General features: G+C 39.6%; 1 protein-coding gene across 1 annotated transcript; it reads right to left on the reverse strand.

Moving 5' to 3' along the window:
- Positions 1 to 1,723: 1,723 nt before the first annotated feature.
- LOC143886544 (uncharacterized) lies at positions 1,724 to 19,818 on the reverse strand. Its single transcript, XM_077390560.1, has 4 exons — positions 19,457 to 19,818; positions 12,130 to 12,232; positions 2,083 to 2,244; positions 1,724 to 2,011 (listed from the first exon to the last, which is right to left on the reverse strand). Exons 1-4 carry the CDS (start codon positions 19,723 to 19,725, stop codon positions 1,853 to 1,855), a joined length of 693 nt encoding a protein of 230 aa, XP_077246675.1. The 5' UTR covers positions 19,726 to 19,818; the 3' UTR covers positions 1,724 to 1,852.
- Between the last annotated feature and the right edge of the window lie 2,505 nt (positions 19,819 to 22,323).

Here is a 22,323-nt window from a genome sequence, read left to right on the forward strand (position 1 = left end):
TTTTACTGATTGGGTTGAATTCTTGTTTCTTTTGTGCTCATTCCTACAAGAAAATGTCATGAAAATCTATTTATAATTAAGACAATTTTTTCTTTTGGGGTTTATCAGTAGCCTACCTATGGGGTTGAATTCATGTTTTTTCTACCTTAATTCCTATAAATAATTTCCTCCAAAGTGGGAAGGATTATTATTTTCATTTTTATAAACCCGGCACATTTATTCTTTTTGGGTTGATCCTATTTTTGTCTTTTTAATTTTTTTCTTAATAAAAAAAATTATCTTCAACATAAAAAAAAAAACACATTATTTGGGGCAATAGGGTGTCCAAATATGCGATTCAGATCAACCGAAGGTGGGCCTCACTGTGTCATAGCGAGCGCGCCTGATTGTATTACAATGATCTGGCCGGGGACTACAAGTCCGGCTCATTTCCATTGGCGCACCTTGATCAGATGATCCTAGACCGTTCATCCATTAAGCCTTGAATGGGAGGTCCATCCAGTATGGATATGATGGCCCACAAGATCAATGGTCACGATTACAAATGCATAAATATACCTATCCGAGACCCAAAAATGATCATTATTATTGATCTAAGGTTAAATTACCGATGGGGGACACAAAAAAACTGGAATTGCCAACGGGGGGAGGGGGGCACAATTTTGAAAAATTGTTAGAGAGGGACGAAATGGGGGTTATCAAGTCTCTCAACCCTCTACATAGGGTTTATGAAACTCTCAAAAGAGTTATCAACCCTCTTTAACAATTTTTCAAAATTGTGTTCCCCATCGGTAATTCCAGTTTTTTGGTGTCCCCCATCGGCAATTTAACGAAAAATTATTGCTAAATTATTAGGGATTTGCTAGGGAATGCATTTCGGTGGACAATACATTCTTTAATTGAAAATAAAAGCAGTAAAAACATCTAATTGACTATTGATAGTGTATTAAAAGCTGGTAAGGCCTAAGCATGTCCCATACCAGGCTGGGTCTTAACTAGTCCCATACGCAGGTAGGCCCCTACTTTGGACCATAACACACAATAATTAGAACCAACTAATCTCAAATATTGATAGGATTTTTTTGAAGATTTAATCCTTTGAAGTTATGGGGTATATGATCCAACATACTATTAACTTCTCTGAAAATCCTAATTTTTATTTTTATTTTTTTTATACTGGTTTAGGACATATAGTCCCTCAATATCTAAGGAGTAAGATCAAAATGATGAGCTATTAGAAGAAAATAAACAAAAACATCATGTTAGAAGAAAATAAACAAAAACATCATGCAATGGTAATAGGACTATATGGTGTCAATGTGTATTTTTTTAAAAAGCACTATAGGGCGAGGATAAGTGATGTATGCAGCTGAGGCATCCTCATAGATAGAAAGATTTGAACGTTGTTCCTACATGCCCCGATCAATTGGATGAGGCACTCGCCATCTATTTTCATTGTTCAACTGTTTGACAACATGAAAAAACCAAAAGCTCTGCCCGCCCTCTCTATCGATCAAAGGGATGCAAGGGCAGACGCCTTTGGTGTCCCTTTCAGTCAAGAATTGGGGTCTCACAATCACTAGCCAATATGCTTCTCTCATGCCTTTCTTTAGTTTGATATTTTGGTGTCCTAGGCGTAGAGGAACCACACTGCAATGATGCCACCCTGCTAGTTAACTCAGCACGAAAAAGGTTACTGATATTCAATTCATGGCCCCAGAACTAGTAACTTAAACTTAGTAATTTCATTTACTTATGTTGAAAAGTTAAATCTGAAACACAAAAGTCACTTATATATCTGTTTCCATGTTTCAGAAACTAACCTTTGTTATTCTAAAAGAGGCTGCTTTATTCATAAGAAAAAGTGCAGAGGCTCTGCACTGTGTTGACCCAACAGCGGATCGATAATGCTTCTCCATTTCTTGTAGTCGAGTGGCGAGCCAGAGTCGAGCAACGGAAATCCATTAACAAAGAAATAAGGCGTCCCCGTCACCGCCCTTGAACATCCATACTACAAGACAGAACCCAAGATTAGAAGTATGCACATGGAAATGTTTAAGTAAAGAAAATTCAAGCTCTCACCTTGAAGGAAATCCTTGTTGTCAAATCAGTTTCCCTGTTTTTAAATCCGGCTACAATTGCAGATAATGAGGAGTTTCCAACTACTTTTACCATTAGCTTTATCATATGGTCAACAATGGAAGCTCTGGACATGTTAAGGGTCGGTTGATTGTAATACTTCTCCTGTTTATATCCATATAAACCAAATTAGTATGGGATTTGGAAATGGAACTAGAGAAAAATCCATTTAGACTATTAGCTAACATTCAAATACTGAAATCAAGAAAATATTTTACAATATAAAAAACTAAGGGCCTCTTTGGATGCCACCAAAATTGGCCCTTATTTGGAAATAATATTATTTTAATTTAATCATATTTGGAAATGAGGAATTAAGACCCCTTTGGATGACATTAAGTATATTATTTCTAATAATATTATAACCATTATTTGCAAATAATCGTATTTAATTTGAAAAGAATTTGCATGTGAGATTATATGCAAATAATTTTTAGAGTCATTTAGAGAGGCCTTAAATTCCCAGCCATGGATGATGAATCAGGCATGTCAAAAGGATTATCAGCCAGAAACAGTGGGTTTGAAATTTGAACTACAGAAAGAGCTTTGAAAAGAAAAATCAATAACAATATGATCTATTTTACAATTACTGAAAGTCCAAACAAAGAGAGCATAATTGTTGTTACAAGACACTTATGATGTAACTCATTTGAAAATCCAATCCAAATCTAAGCATGTACGCACAGTAAAAAGATGAATATATCAAAAGAAACTCTTCCATACATTCATTTCAAGTATTATAGAAACTTCCACCTTTATTCACCTAACATGAAAATTCCGACAAACAAAACTGTAGAATTAATATTACCTATAAAAGAGATGAAATAGAAATAAAAGAAATAAAAATAGTTAAAATTCTTAAAATTTAAAGAAGTAATAGATGAAATCAAGTGTCAAATATTGTTTTCATCTATCCAACCCACTTCATCTGTCCCAATCAAAGGTCCCTTACAGTCAAGGAGGAAGAAAATCAAACATCTCAAGGGACTCCAGGTGAACTCCGCTTTTTGCCAACTTATCCGTCATACCATTGGCCGATCTCCTAATACCAAGGTCCCTTCTTCTAAAACCCGTCTCACAATACATTGAAGACATAAAGCCAAATTGCAAATGGCTAAAAATACTGATATCAGTAACCATATCAACTAAAGGGCGAACCAATATGTATCGGTCATATTGGTGATATGTACCATCCATTGTCAGCAGAAATCAGAAAATATAGATGATGATCGGCCCCTAAATATCGTATGGGCCTAGACCAATATGAATATGCAGCAAGCCGATAAGATACCAATATTTTCTTCCGTGGTAGAGACTACTAAATTACTCCAAGGAACCTTCCCAGTGAAAAAAGGCAATTTGAGAGGCCATCAAAATCCCTTCAAGGAGGTCTATTATCAAAAGGCTGTCAAATGATCCCGGATGTCAATAGAAGAATCCAAAGACCATTTGAGTGACCATCAAATCCATCCATGATGAGGTGATATAGGACCGGGAAGCGAAGTAGAAGAAAGGGAAGAGAAATAGAAGAAAGGGGAGAAAAGAGAAGAAGAAGAGAAGAGGGAGAAGAATAGAAGAAGAATAGGGGAAGAAGAGGAGAAGAGAAGAAGAAGAATAGAAGAGAAGACGAATAGGGAAAGAAGAGAATAGAAGAAGAAATTTGGGAGAGAAGAAGAGAGAAAATTAGAGGGAGGAGAAGAAACCTGTAGAAGGGAGAAGCCAATCAATTTTTATTAATCATCCAAAGTTATGATTCCTAATACAATGAGGCCTATATATCTTGGCAATGGGATGGAAATAAAATTCTATGAAAAATAATTAAATTCAATAATTCTAAATAACATGGAAAATAAAATTCTAGAAACTAAATAACATGGAAATAAAATCCTAAAAACTAAATAACATGTAAATAAATCTTAATATCTGCATCATGAGGTCTTCTAGATGGAATCAAACACATCTAAAGTAAAAGGCTATGAAGTATCAAATGCTGTCAATCGAAGAACCCAATGACCATTCGAGTGACCATCAAATCCATTCGTGAGGAGGTCTTCCAGATCGAATCAAAGGTATCTAAACAAACCCAATTCTAAATGAAAATGGCCTAATTTCAGCTCCTTCCCTAATTAGATTTGAGGCAAAATTTCCACCCATAGTCTAATTAAGTGGGTAAATTTCTCCACATTTCAAACTTTTTAATCCAATAACAAATGAGCCTATCCCATACTCATACAAATAAAGTTGTGTGCCCCCTCTGTTTATGAAAAATTAAATTAAATTAACAAGTGCCCCCTCAAGTCTTACAAGAGCAAAATCTCATGTACGGATCGAATTAACTTTTAGTTGTCTGAGATTTGAACTAGAAACGTATCTTCTCGCGGATCTTCAAACATTGGAGTCGTAGCTCATTTATGTAGCACCTCTAAAAAATACCACACATTTTCTCTTCTTATTTTTTTTTTGAACATGAAATCAGGGATTAATGTATCAGCCAACACTAAAACAAACTGCCAGATACTTTCCGGTTTTCTAGTTGGATGTGAATCTTACGTCGATACCAAATTGATGCAAACTGTGGGCTCAGAGGTTGATTTTATGAGAAATTGCATCATACATTCTCATAACAGAATAAACAACAAGCAGTAATCAAAAGACAGTTAGGTTTTCAAAAAGATTCAAAGCTTTCAAATTCCTCCATTAATAGAAATCAAATCAGCCAAGAATGTTTCATACAATAGATTATAAATCCAGGAAAATTAGCGTACTAGTCAATAATAATCAAATGCCTAATTATGTCTAAAAACAAAACAGATCGATAAAATAAACTCCCTAACTATGCCCCAATGAAATCTAGGAGTAATGGAATAAGGGTAGCGTTATGTGTAGGGGAGAGGATTAAGGGAGAATGAATGTAGGTTCAATGGAGAAATACTGGAAGGCTGCAATGAAAATAAGATTGTAGGAAAAAGCTATACCCAGGTAGTGTATAGCAAGGTTTAAAATTTCGGTTTCGGAAATTTCGGCAGAAATACAGAAATTTCAGCCAAAATTCGGTAAAAAAAAACAAATTTCAAATTTTGACCGAAATTTTGGAACAAGTAAATTTCAGCCAAAATTACCGAAATTTCGGCAGAAATTTGGGACTCCGGAAGAAATTTCAGTTTCAGGTAGTTTCGGTTTCGGTCGAAATTTAAAACCACAGTGTGTAGGCCCTCAACCTTGGTCGTTTAGCTGTAGGTATCCTCCAAGAGAAGAAGGAGATAGGTATAGATATGACAAGGAGGGGGTGTTCTCATCCGAGACAAGGAGTGATGAAGGAAAGAAGGATCAAAGATCAAGAAAGATCAAAACCTGAGAGATCAAGATCTTCAAAAGAAAGGAAGATCGAGATCCAGGAAAGATCAAGAAAAGAGGAATGAAGGTTGAGGGGAAGAAAAGATAAGAGAAAGAAAGAGGAACAATTCATAAATCGAACCGGGAAGGGTGAGAGGGGGAACTGTTTATAAACCCAACCGGGAAGGGATGAAAAGGTAAAATAGAGGGAACGTTTTATTAAGCCAACCAAGAAGGGTAAAAAAAAGGGAAAAGACGGTGTATAAATCCAACCAGAAAATGGTGAAAATTGAAACAATGGTGGAAAAAATGAATGTAAGATGTAAGAAGGGAGAAACAAAATGAATAAAGGATGTAAGAAGGGAGGAGAGAGATGGAATTGTAATCGAGGTGAGGAGAGAAGAGAAAGAAGGGAAGAGACAGGGGGGCGTCTTCTTACATCTTTTCCAAGATATCCATGAATTCTCTAGGGCTTCCTCTTTAGGTCTTTTATATAGAAAATGAGGGTTTTTTCCAAGGTTTGTACGATGGTAGGCCAAGGTTAAGTCATAATATGTGGGTTTAAAAGAGTAAGTGGGAGATGGGGGAAAAATGCAAGGTGGGCCATAGGTGATGCGGATATCCCCATGTCTAGGCTAAATAAAATGGTAATAAAAGAAAATAACACATGTTCAATAGTTCAACCAAAAAAAAAAAAAATTTACAGCTGCTAAGATAACTGAATCACATTGTGAATTGTACAAATAATTGTATGTATATAGTGTAAAAAATACTATAAGATGAAGATATACAACATGTAGAATAAAGAGAAGAGCAAGAGGAGGCAATTATATGCTTTCAGTCATTACAAGAAATGTGTTACAATGGCTTTTATACAACTTGTGATTAAATAACAAAAATTACCATTACTTATTCAATTCGACTATTTGCAACACTACCCCTTATGCTGATGTGCTCTACAGAACATGTTCAGTTTGTCAACCAGATAATGATGATGATCTGCTAGGAGAGCCTTCGAGAATGGCAAGATTTACCTACCAATAAAAAAAGAACTCATCTACTACTTGTTCTTTACTAGTAACGATCAGGGGTAAATCTTTCCATCTTCTAACCTTCCACGAATGAAATGGTTGTCTATCTTAGGGCGCATTTGGATTACCGGAATAGGGAATAAAAATTGGCATCTGATTCTCTATCCACAAATTCCAGAATTTGGACTGGCATTGCTGGCGTAAAAGGAAATTTAGGGCAGAATATTACCGTTAAAAAAAATACAAATATTTGAAGGAATATCAGGCGGATTTTGATAGCACCCAAAGAGGTGGTATTTTAAATTTCCATCGTCTCTCTCTCTCTCTCTCTCTTCCCTCTAGCTAAAATCTTTCCATATTTGCCTCTCTCCCTCCCTAAAATCTCTCTCTCTCTCTACATGACTAATTTCTGGGAGAAAATCTCTTTCTAAACTTAAGGGGAAAATATCTCCCTATTTACCGATTCCTGATCCTAATGGTTACCCAAATAGTAGAATCGGAATTGATATTTCCTTTACCAGGGGAATTGGAATAGGATTGGAATTGGATTTCAACACTGAATCCTGATTCATGTAATCCAAACACACCCTTAAATTCTAGGACATGAGATAGTTTGATGGCACTCTAATTATTGCATTGAAGAACATGTACTCATAATCTCAAACATAACTCTTGTAGGTGTCTCAACCACATATGCTAGATTGTAGTGGACATCATGGACCTGCATTCTGCCTCTGCACTTGGCTATAGTCCTTTTCTTTTGGCTGCCCCAAGAGATGAGACAGTCGTTGGGAAAATTGCAACTTCCCGACACTGATCTTTCATGCACTAGATCACCTGCCTAGCATACATTCAAATAACCACATACCCTAACTATCTTACCCTATTGTGTCATGTACATAGTCCATAATCTAAGGCACCTCAGGTGCACCTTTGAATCCTCTTGGCAGATTAGAAATGATCCTCTCTAGGATCATGAAAAAATTGACAAACCTGATTCATTGCATAGTTTATGTCAAATCTAGAGAGTCAAATACTAGACTGGTTCTGCCATACTTCTATAGGTATGAGGATCATGGACTTTCTGTGCTCCTTTTCCATTGATTTTCCTGTTGTATACTGTTGGTGTGTTAGATAGAATTAAAAATGAACACATCCGTAAAAAGGTGGGGGTGGCACCAATTGAGGAGAAGATGAGAGAACACCGCTTAGGATGGTTTGGGCACATCCAACGTAGGCCTTTGGATGCTCCAATGAGAAGAAGTGACTCGTGCTAAGTTGATGGAGTAAAAAGAGCTAGGGGCAGACCGGAAACAACTTGAGTAAAAACAGTGAGATAAGACTTGATGGCTAGGAACATAACAGAGAACATGATCTTGGATAGGAGAGAAAGGAAGAAAATGATCCATGTAGACGAACCCAACTAGTGTCAGGATTAGACTTAGTCAATTTGAGCCGGGTATAGATGCTTTCACCTTCTTCATGAAAATTTTCTAAAGGATTCATTATCCGACCCCAACTAGTTTGGGACAAAGGCTTAGTTGAGTTGAGTTGAGTAGAGGAGGTCCACAACATACTTCTTTTGAGAGGGGCACATCACTTCCTTGGATCTTTCTACCTTTACTCTAAGAAAGTATCCCAGCTCACCTAGGTTTTTCATGTCAAGGTTATCTTTCATGTTATTTTTGAGATTCTGGATGTTAGATCTATCACTCGATTCTTTGACAATGTTGCCTACATGGACTAACACTAAAACTACGTCAGAATGAGAATGCTCAATGAAGCAAGCGTTATCAGACTCACTTCTCCTATATCTGCTATACTTCAATGCCTGATGAAGCTCATTGAATCAGCCCTAGGATTCTATTTCACTCCATAAATCGCCTGCTTGAGTCTATAAACTATTTGATCTCTATCTGCAGCCGCAAAGCTTCATGTTGCTCCATATATACCTCTTCTTTCAACAATTCATGAATAAAAGTATTTTTCAAGTCCATCTTGCTAAGGTCCATCCAATGGTATTGGCTTGAGCAATAACAAGTCTCACTGCTGTTGATTGCTGGACTGAATGTCTCATTATTTTTATTTATTTTTGAAAGTTTAGATATTTCATTAATATTAAGATAGCATTCAGGACCAGGAGTCCCATCCTGCGTTACAAAATATTGAAAAGTGTTGGCACGGGCATACCCGAGACCAATTCGAAAATACAGCAGAGTAAGTCAAAATACAATACCCTAACACCTCCTCCTCTCTTCTTCCATCAGCAAGCTTTCTTTACAAATTCCAGAAGATTCTTTGTACACCTTCACCTGTGCCCTTCAAAAAACTGTGTATAAATCTGTTCTCATAACAAAAATCAAGCTGACACTCTGAAACTCTGAAACTCTAGAGCAATCATAATCCTCCAAGAAAAATATAGCAAGGCAAGAGTATCCAGAGAAATAGGTCTAAGCGAAAGACAGAGTCTCTCAAGCCATGACTATTGGAGATTGTGTACTTCTGGATATAAACAAGTATTTCACTTTGCTATTTTAATAGCAAAAAGTATCTCGGATGATCATCAAGAAGATTTTCCAAGTTAAACAACTAATGTTCTCCAAACTAATTTCAGAAAAATCACTACCGTCTTCAGGCAATAGACTAAGGAAGGAATCAACCCAAAACGAAAGACACTAAGGCCTCTCAAGCCTAGGGGAGTCAACTTCCCGCCAATTAACACATTTCCTGAAGTCGTTAAGATAGTGAACTCCATTTTCTTTTTCCTTGACTCTATTCTCCTCCTCTAAATGATAACTATTTTCGTTTTTCTTTCTTCTTTCTTCTTCTTTTTTTCTCTTTCTCTTTTTTTCATTTTTTTTTCCTAAACACTTCTGACTTCTGAATAGCTAGGGAAACTTACCAACTCTCATCCGGTGCCAGATGGTCCTTCCTTAGGGTATGCTACCCTCGGCCCCCAATTTTTCAACACTCTTTCCATCCTCCTGTTCCGCACAAGCCTCTCTTCGCCCCATCAAATCTCTGATCGCCATAGATAAGAACAGTTTCTTCGTAACTTCTAAATCATCATCGAAGCCTATCCCAAATACATCACCTATAACCAGCATCTCGTCCAATGCCTCAGATGGGAAAACATCAATTTCTCCCCCCCGCCCTCGCTTTCCTCAGCCATTTTGTCTTTCCTTTATCGTCAACCTCCATACCCATCCAATTTCAGATCTCCATACTCACCTCCTTGTCTAAAGTGTCCATTGAATCTCGGGAATCCTCTAAAGAAATTGCTATTAGTTTTTCTAGTCTCTCTATTTCATCTGCCTTCTCTTTTTCCCATTAAAACCGGCGAGCCCTTCTCTTCTCCTCCAAAGCTTCGTTGAAAAAAGAGAGTTTGTAAATTCGAACAAAGACATCTTTCGGATTAGCCGACCCAGAGACTTTCTTAAGCTCTTCTTTGTTTGCCAAGGCATCCTTCTTAAATTGCTTCCACTGCCTTTTCCAAATCCCCATTAATATCTCTCTTGGGGTGGGACACTCCTCATACGCCATTTTTTCATCGTATTCCAATTCTTTTACGAGCTGGAGATCATCAACTTCAAAGGATACGACCTTCCTCTTTCCGAGAGAGTGACCAGAGGCATTCGACATTAGAGGAGAAGGGGATTTGTCAAAATCCTTCAATAAGAGTCTGAACTTGGATGCCAAGAGATTTCTCTTGGATTCTTCCTTTCTATGACAGCCCAAAAGCCTCCTTTTAAAGAGGGAGAGACCCCCTTTAATGGCTAATAAATGAGAATCAGTTCGAAACCCTCGCCCAAACTGACCGACCCGCTCTACTCGGTTCAAATTTCTTTTCCTTGAAGCGATGACACGATCCCCACCATAGTTATAAATTCCGTTCCGGTCGCCGTTCCGTTTTGGCTACTGGAACGGAACGTTTCGGTGTTTCGGCCGTTTCGTTCGGCGTTTCGTTCGAAACTTTCCGTTCCGCTCCCGCGAGGGGAATTTAAAAAAAAAAAGTTAAAAATATGAAAAAAATTCAGTGGGTATGGTGAATTTTTTTGGAATTTTTGTTCCACTCCGACGAGGGGAATTTTTGGAAATTTTTTTAATCTTTTTCGAATTTTTTGCAAAAAGACAAAAATAGCCCTCCAAACAGCATCCCCACGGTCATAAAACGAGGGTAAATATGTAAAATACACTCCCCAACAGCCATACGGGCATTTCTGTAATTTTTTGGATTTGTTTTGAATTTTTTTAATTTTTTCCAACTTTCCAACCCCATTCCGGCCGGAATAAGGGGTTTCGCCCATTCCGCCGGAATTCCGGCCGGAATGACCGGAACGGACCGGAATCCGGACCGGAACGGAAAATATAGGCATTCCGTTCCGGAATCCGGACCGGAACCGGAATTCCGGTGCGTTCCGGCCGGAACGGAACGGAATTGATAACTATGATCCCCACTGATTTGATAGGAGTTATTAACCGGGACTCTCTACCTTCCTTTATTCTTTTTGTTTCTATTAAAGAAACGGTTTTTAATTTTCACTGCCCTAATCACTGAAGCCAACTGCAGAATTGGATCATCAGAAAGATCTTTCCGGGAGGCTTTTCCCTTGGCTGAATGTCTCATTATAGCCAAGTTCCTCTCTTTGGTTGTATCCCTCAGCAACAGTCTTGCTCTGTACATGTCTATGGTTCCATCGGACTTTTGTTTCACAATAAATAACTACTTGCCTGCTGGCATATGTATCGTTTCGATAAAATGCCCCGATTTCTTCTTCAATTGCTTCTATCCACCTAATATATTTATTGCCTCACTGAATGTATCTGGCTCTTCTATAGATGCTACAGTCTGAATAGTTAAAAGCTTTCTGAACTTGCCTGTGTTTTCTTACAAATATAATGCTTATCATCTAGTGCTACAGAGTGGCTGACAGCAGGGGGAGTAGCCTTAAAAGTGAATGGTTTTGGGATAACAGTGTCTGCAAAGGCAGGTTTGTGCATCCAAAGACAACACATCATGAGATATATCCCCCTTAATTTCACGACATATATTCAGTGAGTCATAGAATTGAGACTCGTTGAACATAACATACCATGAGTTTTCTTTTTTTCTTTTTCTTTTTTTGAGACGACAGTGAAAGGCACCGATAGCCATTGTGATTGTGCAATAAAAAAAAGAACATTGTTTTCCAGTTTTGCCATTAGAAAGTTCTAAACCAATGACACATATTCATGAATCTTCAACGCATTACATATTGAGCAGTTCTTCCAAGATATTCTTTGCATAAATCTATCGAAGTGTGCAATATCTTCACATAAAAACAGACAAGTAACAAGAACTTGAGTAAAAAGAGAAACATAGACCATCTAAAAGAGCAACAGTATTGATCCAATGACTTGAGAAGTTAATACATGTTAGCAAATTCTTTGAGATGTGAAGAAATATCCTAAATATCTTACTTATATATATATATATATATATATATATATATATATATATAGAGAGAGAGAGAGAGAGAGAGAGAGAGAGAGAGAGAGAGAGAGAGAGAGAAGTAAAAGCTAGAAATGCTCTTCTTAGTTTGCCACTATTGAAAATGACCTATTAGAAAATGTAGAATTATCCAACCTGATGCTTGAAGAATAGCTCCAACAAGGGGTACGTTGTGGAGTTGTTCACATTATTGGCAATATGTAGTGCACGACAAGCAACAAAAGAATTGTCATGGTAACTGCATTTTTCAAAAAAGAGTAGACTTAGTACAATAGAAGTACATTACGGAAGTTTATTGGAACGTTTAAATTTCAAATTAACAAATGATATAAAACTCTTATCAGATGTCACTTCAGGAAAACAATTGGCTCTTTTTGTTAATATATTTTTTGGCAATGAAAACTGTTGAGAGAGAGGTTTAGAGAAGAAAAAGTGACTTAGGGAGGAAACTCCCCCTCACTAATATATTTATTAAAAGAGAGGTAAGCACAATTACAACTATGCCCTCAGGCTTATTACATATATCCAACACTAAGCTGGAATGTAGATATTATACATTCCTAGCTTGCTACAAATATCATTCAACTTTGACTTAGGCAAGGGTTTTGTGAAAATATCTGCTAACTGGTCCACAGATCAAGTAAAAGAAACATGTATCTCGCCCTTATGGATTCTCTGGCGAATAAAATGGCAATCAACCTCTATATGCTTGGTTCTCTCATGGAAGACATGATTGGTGGCTATGTGAATCGCAGCTTTATTATCACAATAAAGCTGAGCTGAAGAAGAAGAGGGAAAACCAATCTCTATCATGAGGGAACGTAACCAAAGAAGCTCCCCACTCGTATGGGACATAGCTCAGTATTCTGCATCGGCACTAGACTTCGAAACAACTTCTTGTTTCTTACTTTTCCATGACACTAGATTGCCACCAACAAAGGTGCAGTAGCCCGTGGTTGATCTCCTATCTGCTGAAGATCCTGCTCAATCTGCATTATAATAGCCTTCCACCCTGACATGTCCATTTTTCTTGAATAGTAGTCATTTCCTCGGAGCCCCTTTCAAATAGCGGAGAATCTGAACTACTGCTGTCCAGTGAGAAGTACGAAGAGCACTCATAAACTGGCTAACTACTCCAACTGCATAGGAGATATCTGGGCGAGTAACCGTGAGATATATGAGCTTACCAACGAGTCTCCTATACTTGCCAGGATCTTCCAACAGATCTCCTCCCTCTGGAATAAGTTTCACATTGGGATCCATAAGCGCAGATACAGGTTTTACTCCAAGATTCCCTGTTTCTTCCAGTAAGTCCAATACATACTTTCTCTGTGATAGAGATATCCCTTGAGAGGAATATGCCACCTCTATCCCAAGAAAGTATCTAAGCCGACCCAAAACCTTTGTAGCAAACTCTGCCTGTAAGAAACTCTTCAATCTCTGAATTCCCCTTGACTTGCTACCTGTAATGATGATGTGATCAACATACAAAATCAAAAGGATGCACTCTGCAGAAGATTGATGACTGAACACTAAATGGTCTACTGCACACTATCTGAGTCCAAAACGTATGACGGCCTCACTAAATCGACCAAACCATGCTCGTGGAGATTGTTTCAAGCCACACAGTGATTTCTTAAGGCGACAAACAGAGGAGGACATCTCCCCTGAGCAGCATACCCTAGAGGCTGCTCCATATAAACTTCCTCCTGGAAGTCGCCATGTAGAAAGGCATTCTTGACGTCTAGCTGATGTAGAGGCCAACCATAATTAACTGCCATGGATAGTATCACGCAAACTGAAGGAACCTTCGCAACTGCGGGAATGTCTCATGATAGTCAACCCCAAATGTCCGAGTGTGACCCTTGGCAACCAGACGGGCCTTCAACCTTTCAACTGTCCCATCAGGAAAATACTTGATTGAGAATACCCAACGACAACCAACTGGTCGAGCCCCAGCAGGAAGTGGAACAAGATCCCATGTTCGGTTTGATCGGAGTGCACCCATTTCTAGATCCATAGCAGCTCGCCAGCCTGGATATTGAAGAGCCTCCTGTAATGACTTTGGTAACACAACAGAGGACAAGGCGAAACAAAGGCTTGGAAAGAAGACGTCAGACGGTCATAAGAAACAAAATGAGATATGGGATGTGCAGTAGAATGAGATCTAGTACGAGATGCAATAGGAGAATCGGAAGCAATAACAGAGGAGGGTAGAGAAGATACCTCAGTAGGCAAGGTAAGGACCTCGACAGATGAAGGCGATGGATCTTGTGAAAGAGGTGGAGGTCCGTCTTTCCGCACGCGTCGCCTATATTCTTTGGTAACTGGTGGTCGAGTCACTGGAACTGATGAAGAGGGCAATGGATCTGTGATCGGAACAGGCTGTTGGGGTACATGAACCGAGTCAGAAAGCAAAGGAAGAAATAATGGGACCTCATTCTCCAAGGGACTTGTAAGAGCAGGAGATGAAAGACCAAAGAAAGCTTCAGATTCAAAAAGGTCACATCAGCTGAGACAAACCATCGGTGTAGTCGAGGACTATAACAACGGTAGCCTTTCTGAGTTCTAGAATAACCCAGAAAGACACACCGTTCCGACCGAGGATCGAGTTTGTCCCGACCAGGACCAAGAAGGTGGTTGAAACAGACGCACCCAAATACTCGAGGGGTGAGAGGGAAAGAATCCTGCTAAGGGTATAGCAGCTGAAAGGGAGAAGAGCCACGAAGGACAGAAGAGGGAAGACGATTTGCAAGAAAATATGACGTCAACACGGCCTCTCCCCAAAAATACTTAGGGACTCGCATTTGAAACATGATTGTGCAAGTAACTTCAAGTAAGTACCTCAATATCCTTTCAGCGATACCGTTTTGCTAGGACGTGTAGGCACAAGAGGACTGATGAATAATTCCATGACCTGAAAGATAATCCTGAAACCTATGTGTGGAAGAGAAAAACTCGCGAGCATTATCAGTGCGAAGACATTTAATATTGCAATTAAACTGATTCTTTATTTCAACATGAAAATTCTGAAAAGCAGTGAAGACCTGAGAGCGGTCTTTCAACAAATATAGCCATGTCATACCCAAGTAATCATCAATAAAAACAACGAAATACCGAAATCCATTATGTGATGCGACCCTAGAGGGCACCCATACATCACAATGAACTAAGAGAAATGGACTATCGACTCGACTAAGGACTCGTGAAGGAAAGGCCACCCGGTGGTGCTTCCCGAGTTCACACGACTCGCACTGGAACGTAGAGACTAAAGAAGGAACAAATGACGTCTGCTGAAGGCGCTGAAGAGATGGATGACCAAGACGGCAATGCCACTGATAGGCATCAACCGAGGTATGCAAGGATGTAGGGGAACGACTGTAGTCAAGGCGGTAAAGTCCATCCACCTCACGACCCGATCTAATCGTCTTCCTAGTCGAAAGATCTTGAAACACACAATATGATGGATAGAATGGGATGGAGCACTGAAGATTTTTCGTTAATTGACTGACAGAAAGTAAACTAAATGGAGATTTAGGGACACATAGTACAGATGATAAGGAAATATTAGGCGAGAGACATATTGTACCAATACCAGTGATGGGGGAAGTGGACCCTTCAGCAAGGGTAATGGTCTGAGAGCCAGTGGGAATAGAACGAAAAGATGATAGCTGAGAAAAGTTACTAGTCATGTGATTGGAGGCTCCCGAGTCAATAATCCAGGACCCGGAGCTAGAGAGTAAGGTCGTGGGTGAGCTACCTAGCTGGGCAAACCCGACAGTGAGCTGTGAAGCACTCTGTCTAAACCGTTGCAGCTCCTCATAATCTGCCCTCGTGAAAGTAAAGGGCTCATCAACTGAAGTAGAACCAGGTGTAGGAGTCACGCTGTCAGATGGGCCAGAAGCAGTGAGATGATCTGATCGAGGTGGTCGAAGCTCAGGATGAAGCGTGTAGCATGTCTCGATCTGGTGGCCATCCCGATGGCAAGGAGTACAGTAAGAACGGCCACGCCCACCACCAACGCGGCCACCTCCACGGCCACGTCCACTCGCCCGGGAAAATGAGCCACCTCCTTTGGGTGGCCTGAAGCCACCAATACCATCAGAAGATACGAGAGCCGAACTATCAGAAGGGACGCTGGAAGATGAGTCATCAAGGCACTGCTGCGCTCGTGAATATGCCTCTCATAATGACAGAATAGTGCCGGAGCCAAGGATCTTACCTCGTCCAAGGAGGTATGTCTCAATTGCAACTTTCCAGGGTAAGTAGTTGGTTCCATCAAACTTGGCAATGTTCAACTGTGGGTATGAACCCTCCACAGGTGCCAAGGTAGGATGAGACGAGGAAGAAGTAGCCGAAGGTGGTGGGGCAGCACGGACATCTGTGGTCATGCCAAGAGAGGGATCCACAATGACGGGTGGATCCATAAGGACAAGAAGTGACGAGAGACTAAAATACCAACAACTAGAGGCGCTATAAAGAGGAAAAAGAAGGCGATGGACAAATCAACCAATCAAATAGAATGAATCATAGTCCGGCTCGACGGGCCACGGATAGGAACCGAGAGGGCGACATGCTGAAGGCGGGAAGAATCCGCGAAGAGAAAGTGAAGAGAGCCGACCGAAATCAGCACATGAGAATGAAAACGAAGAAGAGGAGTGAAAAACTAGGGTTAGGTCTATTTATTTATGTTTAATTTTGAGTAAGTAGGAGTGTCGAGGGCTGGAGGGGAGGATTTGAAGAGGGAAAGGGTTGGGGGAGGTATTGTAGCGGGTTACTGTAGCGGGGAATGGAGGAGAGGAGGAGGCGTGGGGTTGAGGGTGCTGGTGGGGGGGGGGGGGGGAGAGAGATTAGGGTTTAGGAAGGGAGAGAGAGGGAGAGAAGTGAGGGTTTAGGAAGGGAGAGAGATGAGGGAGAGAAGTGAGGGTGAGAGATTAGGGTTAGCGTTTTTGTGTTGGGATGGAGAAGATGGAGGCTAAAGGGGATCCCTAGGGATCAGAACCCCTAGGGCTCTGATACCATGTTGAGAGAGAGGTTTAGAGAAGAAAAAGTGAGTAAGGGAAGAAACTCCCCCTCACTAATATATTTATTAAAAGAGAGATAAGCACAATTACAACTATGCCCTCAGGCTTATTACATATATCCAACAAAAACAATTCCTAATCCAACATAGAGATGCTAGAGATGGATGAGATCAACAATTCATGCTTATCAAAGATTAAAGAAAAGAAGATGTATCAAGGATAATTGCTAACTTTTTTAAATATTAACAGAGGAGAGAACCATTAACAAATCCTATTGAGATTTTTTGCATCTCATCATGCCTCAAAGTTCATGTAAGCCATGGAGTAGGTTTTATTGGTAAGCATGACCAAACCAAAAAATGAACACATATGTTATATTACAGTGTAACAAACTCACAGCATAAGACAATCAACCCCAAATTTCAAGTGACTATTTGGTTTGTGTGAATATCAAATAGAAGCTCCAAAATGCAGAATGAAAGTTAACAAGCAATGACCTTTTGAAACAAAGAATGATAAATATATACGGGAAAACGCGGGAAAGATATATGAAAATACCCTAATTTATCAAATCAAAAGGACTAATTGAAACGAAGGAAAGGTGATCCAGGGATGTGCTTTGTAGCAGCATATGAAGGGTATCTTTTACCAGCTTAGTGACATGCCTTTCAATGGAACCCAGAGAGGATTACCAAATTGGAGAACTTCATCACAAAATTAAATCAATTTTACTTCCTCAGATTCATACTGTACAAGAAAAATTCAAGAGAAAAAAAGAGGGATCCTGTTTAACTGTATTTGGTGAAATTAAAAAGAGTGTCATAATAGGACAAATTGACAAAACAAAAATCAGTCAGCGGAATTTGCCACACCAAAATTCAAATGGTCACTAAATCGATAGATACCAAATGACTTAGCTTCTTTAAGTTTAAGACAAAAGTCAGAAACGATTACCCAAATTAGAAATATTATTCATGTAGTTAAATCAACATTAATTCCTCAAATTAAAAATTGCGGCTCAACAACTTTCAAGCTAGAAAAAACAAGAAGAGGATTTTATAAAACAAACAGTGAAATTTAAATGGGCTGAGTGGTATTCCAGAGTCCAGACAGCATAAAAAGTAACACCTGGAAAATAATGTGAGGAACGATTAAAGAGTAAACAAGTCATTCATTTGTTGACAAATGAACATGATAAACAGACCCGATTATGGTGACATGCACAGAAATCCAAATGGTACACTAATTCGAGGGATGCCAGTGAGTCGTAGGCAAAACAGGAAGTTGATTGCAACTCTTTGTGAAAGAAATGGCCATATCATATAGTAAAAGACATGTGATTTGTTTCAAAAAAAAAAAAAAAAGAGCAGTTGGATGGCTGTTTCAAAGATTCCCTCTAGGAATGAAAAACAGATACACAAAGTAATCTCCTGAGTATCCGAACAGACAAATAGACTCGGTGAAATTCAGATGGTATCTTTTTTTTTGGTAGGTAAGCTGAGAATCGAACCTCCGACCTCAAGGTCAAAGAACACGGTCTTTACAAATTGAGCTAGAGGCTCAATCCCACATTCAGATGGTATCTTAATGAACAGAAAACACAAAGAATTAAGAAATCGCCATATCATATAGCAAAAGTCATTTGTTTTGTTTCACAAATTACTGCAGTCAGGATGGCTGTATCGTCGATTTCCTCTAGCAATTAAAAACAGGCACACAACATAATATCTTGAGTACCCAAACAGACAAATAGACTTGGTGACATTAAGATACCAATGTGAAATTTTGGTCGAGAGTGGAGACAAACAAATAGATTCATGCAATGAAATTGATATGGACATCATAATAAACATGGAAACACAAATATTATCACAATTCTAGGCCAAAAAGAAAAAGGAGAAGAACTCTTGCAGTAAAATTCTCATCAAATAATTATCTGGTGCGAAAACATAGATTATTGCAATGAAATTCAAATGAGTATCCTAATAAATACAGAAACATCAATAGAGCTATCATGATTTTGGGCCTTAGAAAAAGAAGCTAAAACGGCTACCTTAATAGATTTGAACACAAACAAATCGGTTCATGAAATGAAATTCAAATGGGTATCCTAATGAACAGACAAACACATGCATGTATTGTACACAATGAAACTAGAATGGGTATCTTAATAAACATGAAATCACAAAGAATTATCTCAATTTCCGACACAAACAAATAGATTCATGCAATGAAATTCACATGGGTATCTCAACCCAAAGAACTATCCCGACCCAATACACAAAAAAATTATCAATACGCAATCAAATTCAAATGGGTAACTTAAAAACAGAGAAATTATACTAATTCTTAACACAAACATATAATGATGAGAGAGAGAGAGAGAGAGAGAGAGAGAGAGAGAGAGAGAGAGAGAGAGAGAGAGAGAGAGAATTCACGGTAAGGCAAAGGGGTGAACGATGAGAGAAAGGCGATTAGAGTAGTATTTGAGAGCTTGTTTCAATGGTGGCCAAGCATCTCTACTGTCTGGGCACAGAGGATCAAAAAATGCTTCAATCATGATTGAAGATTGTGAGTCCTCTGTTCTATAGACAAAGCCATCATACTTAGCCGGGATTGGAACCTGGGCACTGACCCTCTGTAGATAAAGATTAAAGAAGCAGATGATGAAGATCAACGGCCATGATTTCTCCCCCTTCATCGTCATCTTCTTCTACTGATAAGAGCGTAGTGGCAGGCAAAGGAGAGGTTTGTATAGGTGGAGTCGTGGAGTAGAGGGCTCTGTCTCTTTCCTACTTATTAGTGTAGTAAAATACTAAATAATAGGTCAAAGGCGATGATAACAATCTCGGGAATTGATATTCCCACTCCCTTGTTTCTACCGTTGGCACCTTATGCTTTAAGTTTAAAGTAGGTATTGATATTGGCACTACCATGTTTTACTAATTGCACAAAGTCAGTCTGTCTTTTGCATTTTTTAATTGGCTGCTACGTTTAGTTGACGGAATCTTTTTTATTCTCGGGACTTCTGTGGAATTTCCTCAGAAAACCCACGTTTGGTTGGCGGGCCCAAAATAATCCGAACCAAAATAACGCCGAACGAAAACCTAGGAAGGAAAAAAAAAAAACTCACACGAACCAAAAATAAGCTTGCAAAAGAATTATTTTCTTCCCAACAGTTCAAGCAACCAAACAAACTCGTCAATCAAACATGGGATTTTTATTTTACCGGGATACTTCCAGGGAGTTTTTTTTCCCACCAATCTCCAGGAAGTTTTTTGTTCCACAAAAATCCTAAAACCCAAAAAAAATCCGGCAACCAAACGAGCAGGGAACTGTAATAACCTTTGAGAGCTCTTTAAATACTGAAAGACAAGATCATTTAGTGTAATTATCAAAACATGGTTGTGGTGATATCCTTTGTTATGATATACTGGTAGGGGTATTTTGAGGAACTTAGCCCTCCCTATGTTTTCTCTGCTGGCAACTGTAATGGGTTTAAGCAAGGGTAATATTTTCATGAACCGCAACATAGTCCATTTTTTTTTTTTGAAAAGGGCAACAATATATATATATATATATATATATATATATGTAAAAACAGAACCGAGGTGGTCCTGAAGGAACAAAGATAATACAAAGATAGCAGTACGATAATTCAAGGAGGTAGATAGTCAAAGCACTCAAACGCGGCCCGAAAGACTCCTTTCTTGGCAAGGGTGTCTGCTTCCGCATTGGCTGATCTCCTGACATGGCGAAAAACTATTGAGGAGCCCTTAGCTCTGTCCTCTATTTCCTCTAAGAGATGCAAAAATCGCCAAGGGGGAGAAGCGTTACCCGAAAGCCAGCGAATAACATTTAAGGAATCCCCTTCGACGATAATTTTGTCGCACTCTAGACGAGGCATCGAGAGAAGCCCGCTATGAACGGCTCGGACCTCTGCCTCGTTTGAGTCTGCCACTCCGATAGGCCCCGAGTAGGCCCAGAGGACTTCCCCTTTGTGGTTTCTACATAACCCCCCTACTCCTGCCATTCCTGGATTGCCGATAGACGATCCGTCAAAGTTAAGTTTCAGGGACCCCGGAGGAGGAGGAATCCAGGAGGGGAGGATTTTCACTTTGGTAGCCGATTCCAAGCATATGATTGACCATCCTTCCCAGAGGTCGAAAGCTGAAACAAAACGAAACAGGGGAAGGCTTCGAGCCCAGGATATGACCGCAGCTATCAACTGAATATAAATCCAATAGGGAGATCTAGCCTTCCCTTCAAAGATACGAGCATTCCTCTCTTTCCACAAGAACCACCATGAGGCCAGGAGACACATCTTCCACAGCGTTCTGCCTTTCCTTTTCCAAGGAGTCCAGGCCCAACTCTGAATGAATTCAGCCATAGAGTTGGAGGGGACCCAACTGATTCCAAAACGAGAAAAAATAAGACCCCAAATATGGCGAGCAACCTTATAGTGTATGAAAAGGTGGTCAATGGATTCCCCAGCGGATAAACATAGAGGACAGTGATCTACCAACCACATTCCTCGTTTCCTCAAAAAATCCATAGTTTGAATGCGGCCCCAGCTAACCGACCACCCAAAGAAAGCAACTCTCGGAGGGCAAGATTGTCTCCAAACCGAGGAGGACACATGCTCCACTAAAGAAGGGATCAGATGGTTATAAAAAGATTTGACTGAAAATATCCCCGAAGGATTCCAAATCCAAATCCGACGATCTACGCCCGAAGACTTGATGAAGCAAGAATCCAATAAGGAGAGGAGGGCGCTGTAAGAGTTTAACTCCCTAACAAAAAAGTCTCTGCGAAACTTAGGAGACCAAGCCACCTTCCCATGTTCCCTTGCAAAACATTCCGATACCCAGGCCTCTTTCTGAGATGAAACGATGAATAAGTCAGGAAACATCACTTGAAGAGGATCGTCCGAACACCAAGGATCCTGCCAGAACCGAATCCGATCCCCCCTATATACTCTGAATCGGACGCCAGGAGCAAATAACGACTTCAACTTCAAGATGTCCCTCCAAACCGTGAGACCTTTGAGTTTAAAATTATCAACAGAGTCCCAATGCCCATGATCTGAACCATACTTACTTCCAATGACCCGGACCCACAAAGAGGATTGTTCTTCGCCAAATCTCCACAGCCACTTGCCCATAAGGGCCTGGTTAAAACTCTGAACCCTCCTGATACCCAAACCTCCATTTTTAGTAGGCAAGCAGACCATACTCCATTTAATCAGGGAGACCCCCTTGGAAGACCCTGATCCGCCCCACAGAAAGCGTCTCTGAATTTGTTC

The sequence above is a fragment of the Tasmannia lanceolata genome, unplaced genomic scaffold (genome assembly GCF_043159265.1).
Source record: "Tasmannia lanceolata isolate RefF3 unplaced genomic scaffold, GAP_Taslan_0.1 ptg000011l, whole genome shotgun sequence".
Classification (NCBI taxonomy): Eukaryota; Viridiplantae; Streptophyta; class Magnoliopsida; order Canellales; family Winteraceae; genus Tasmannia; species Tasmannia lanceolata.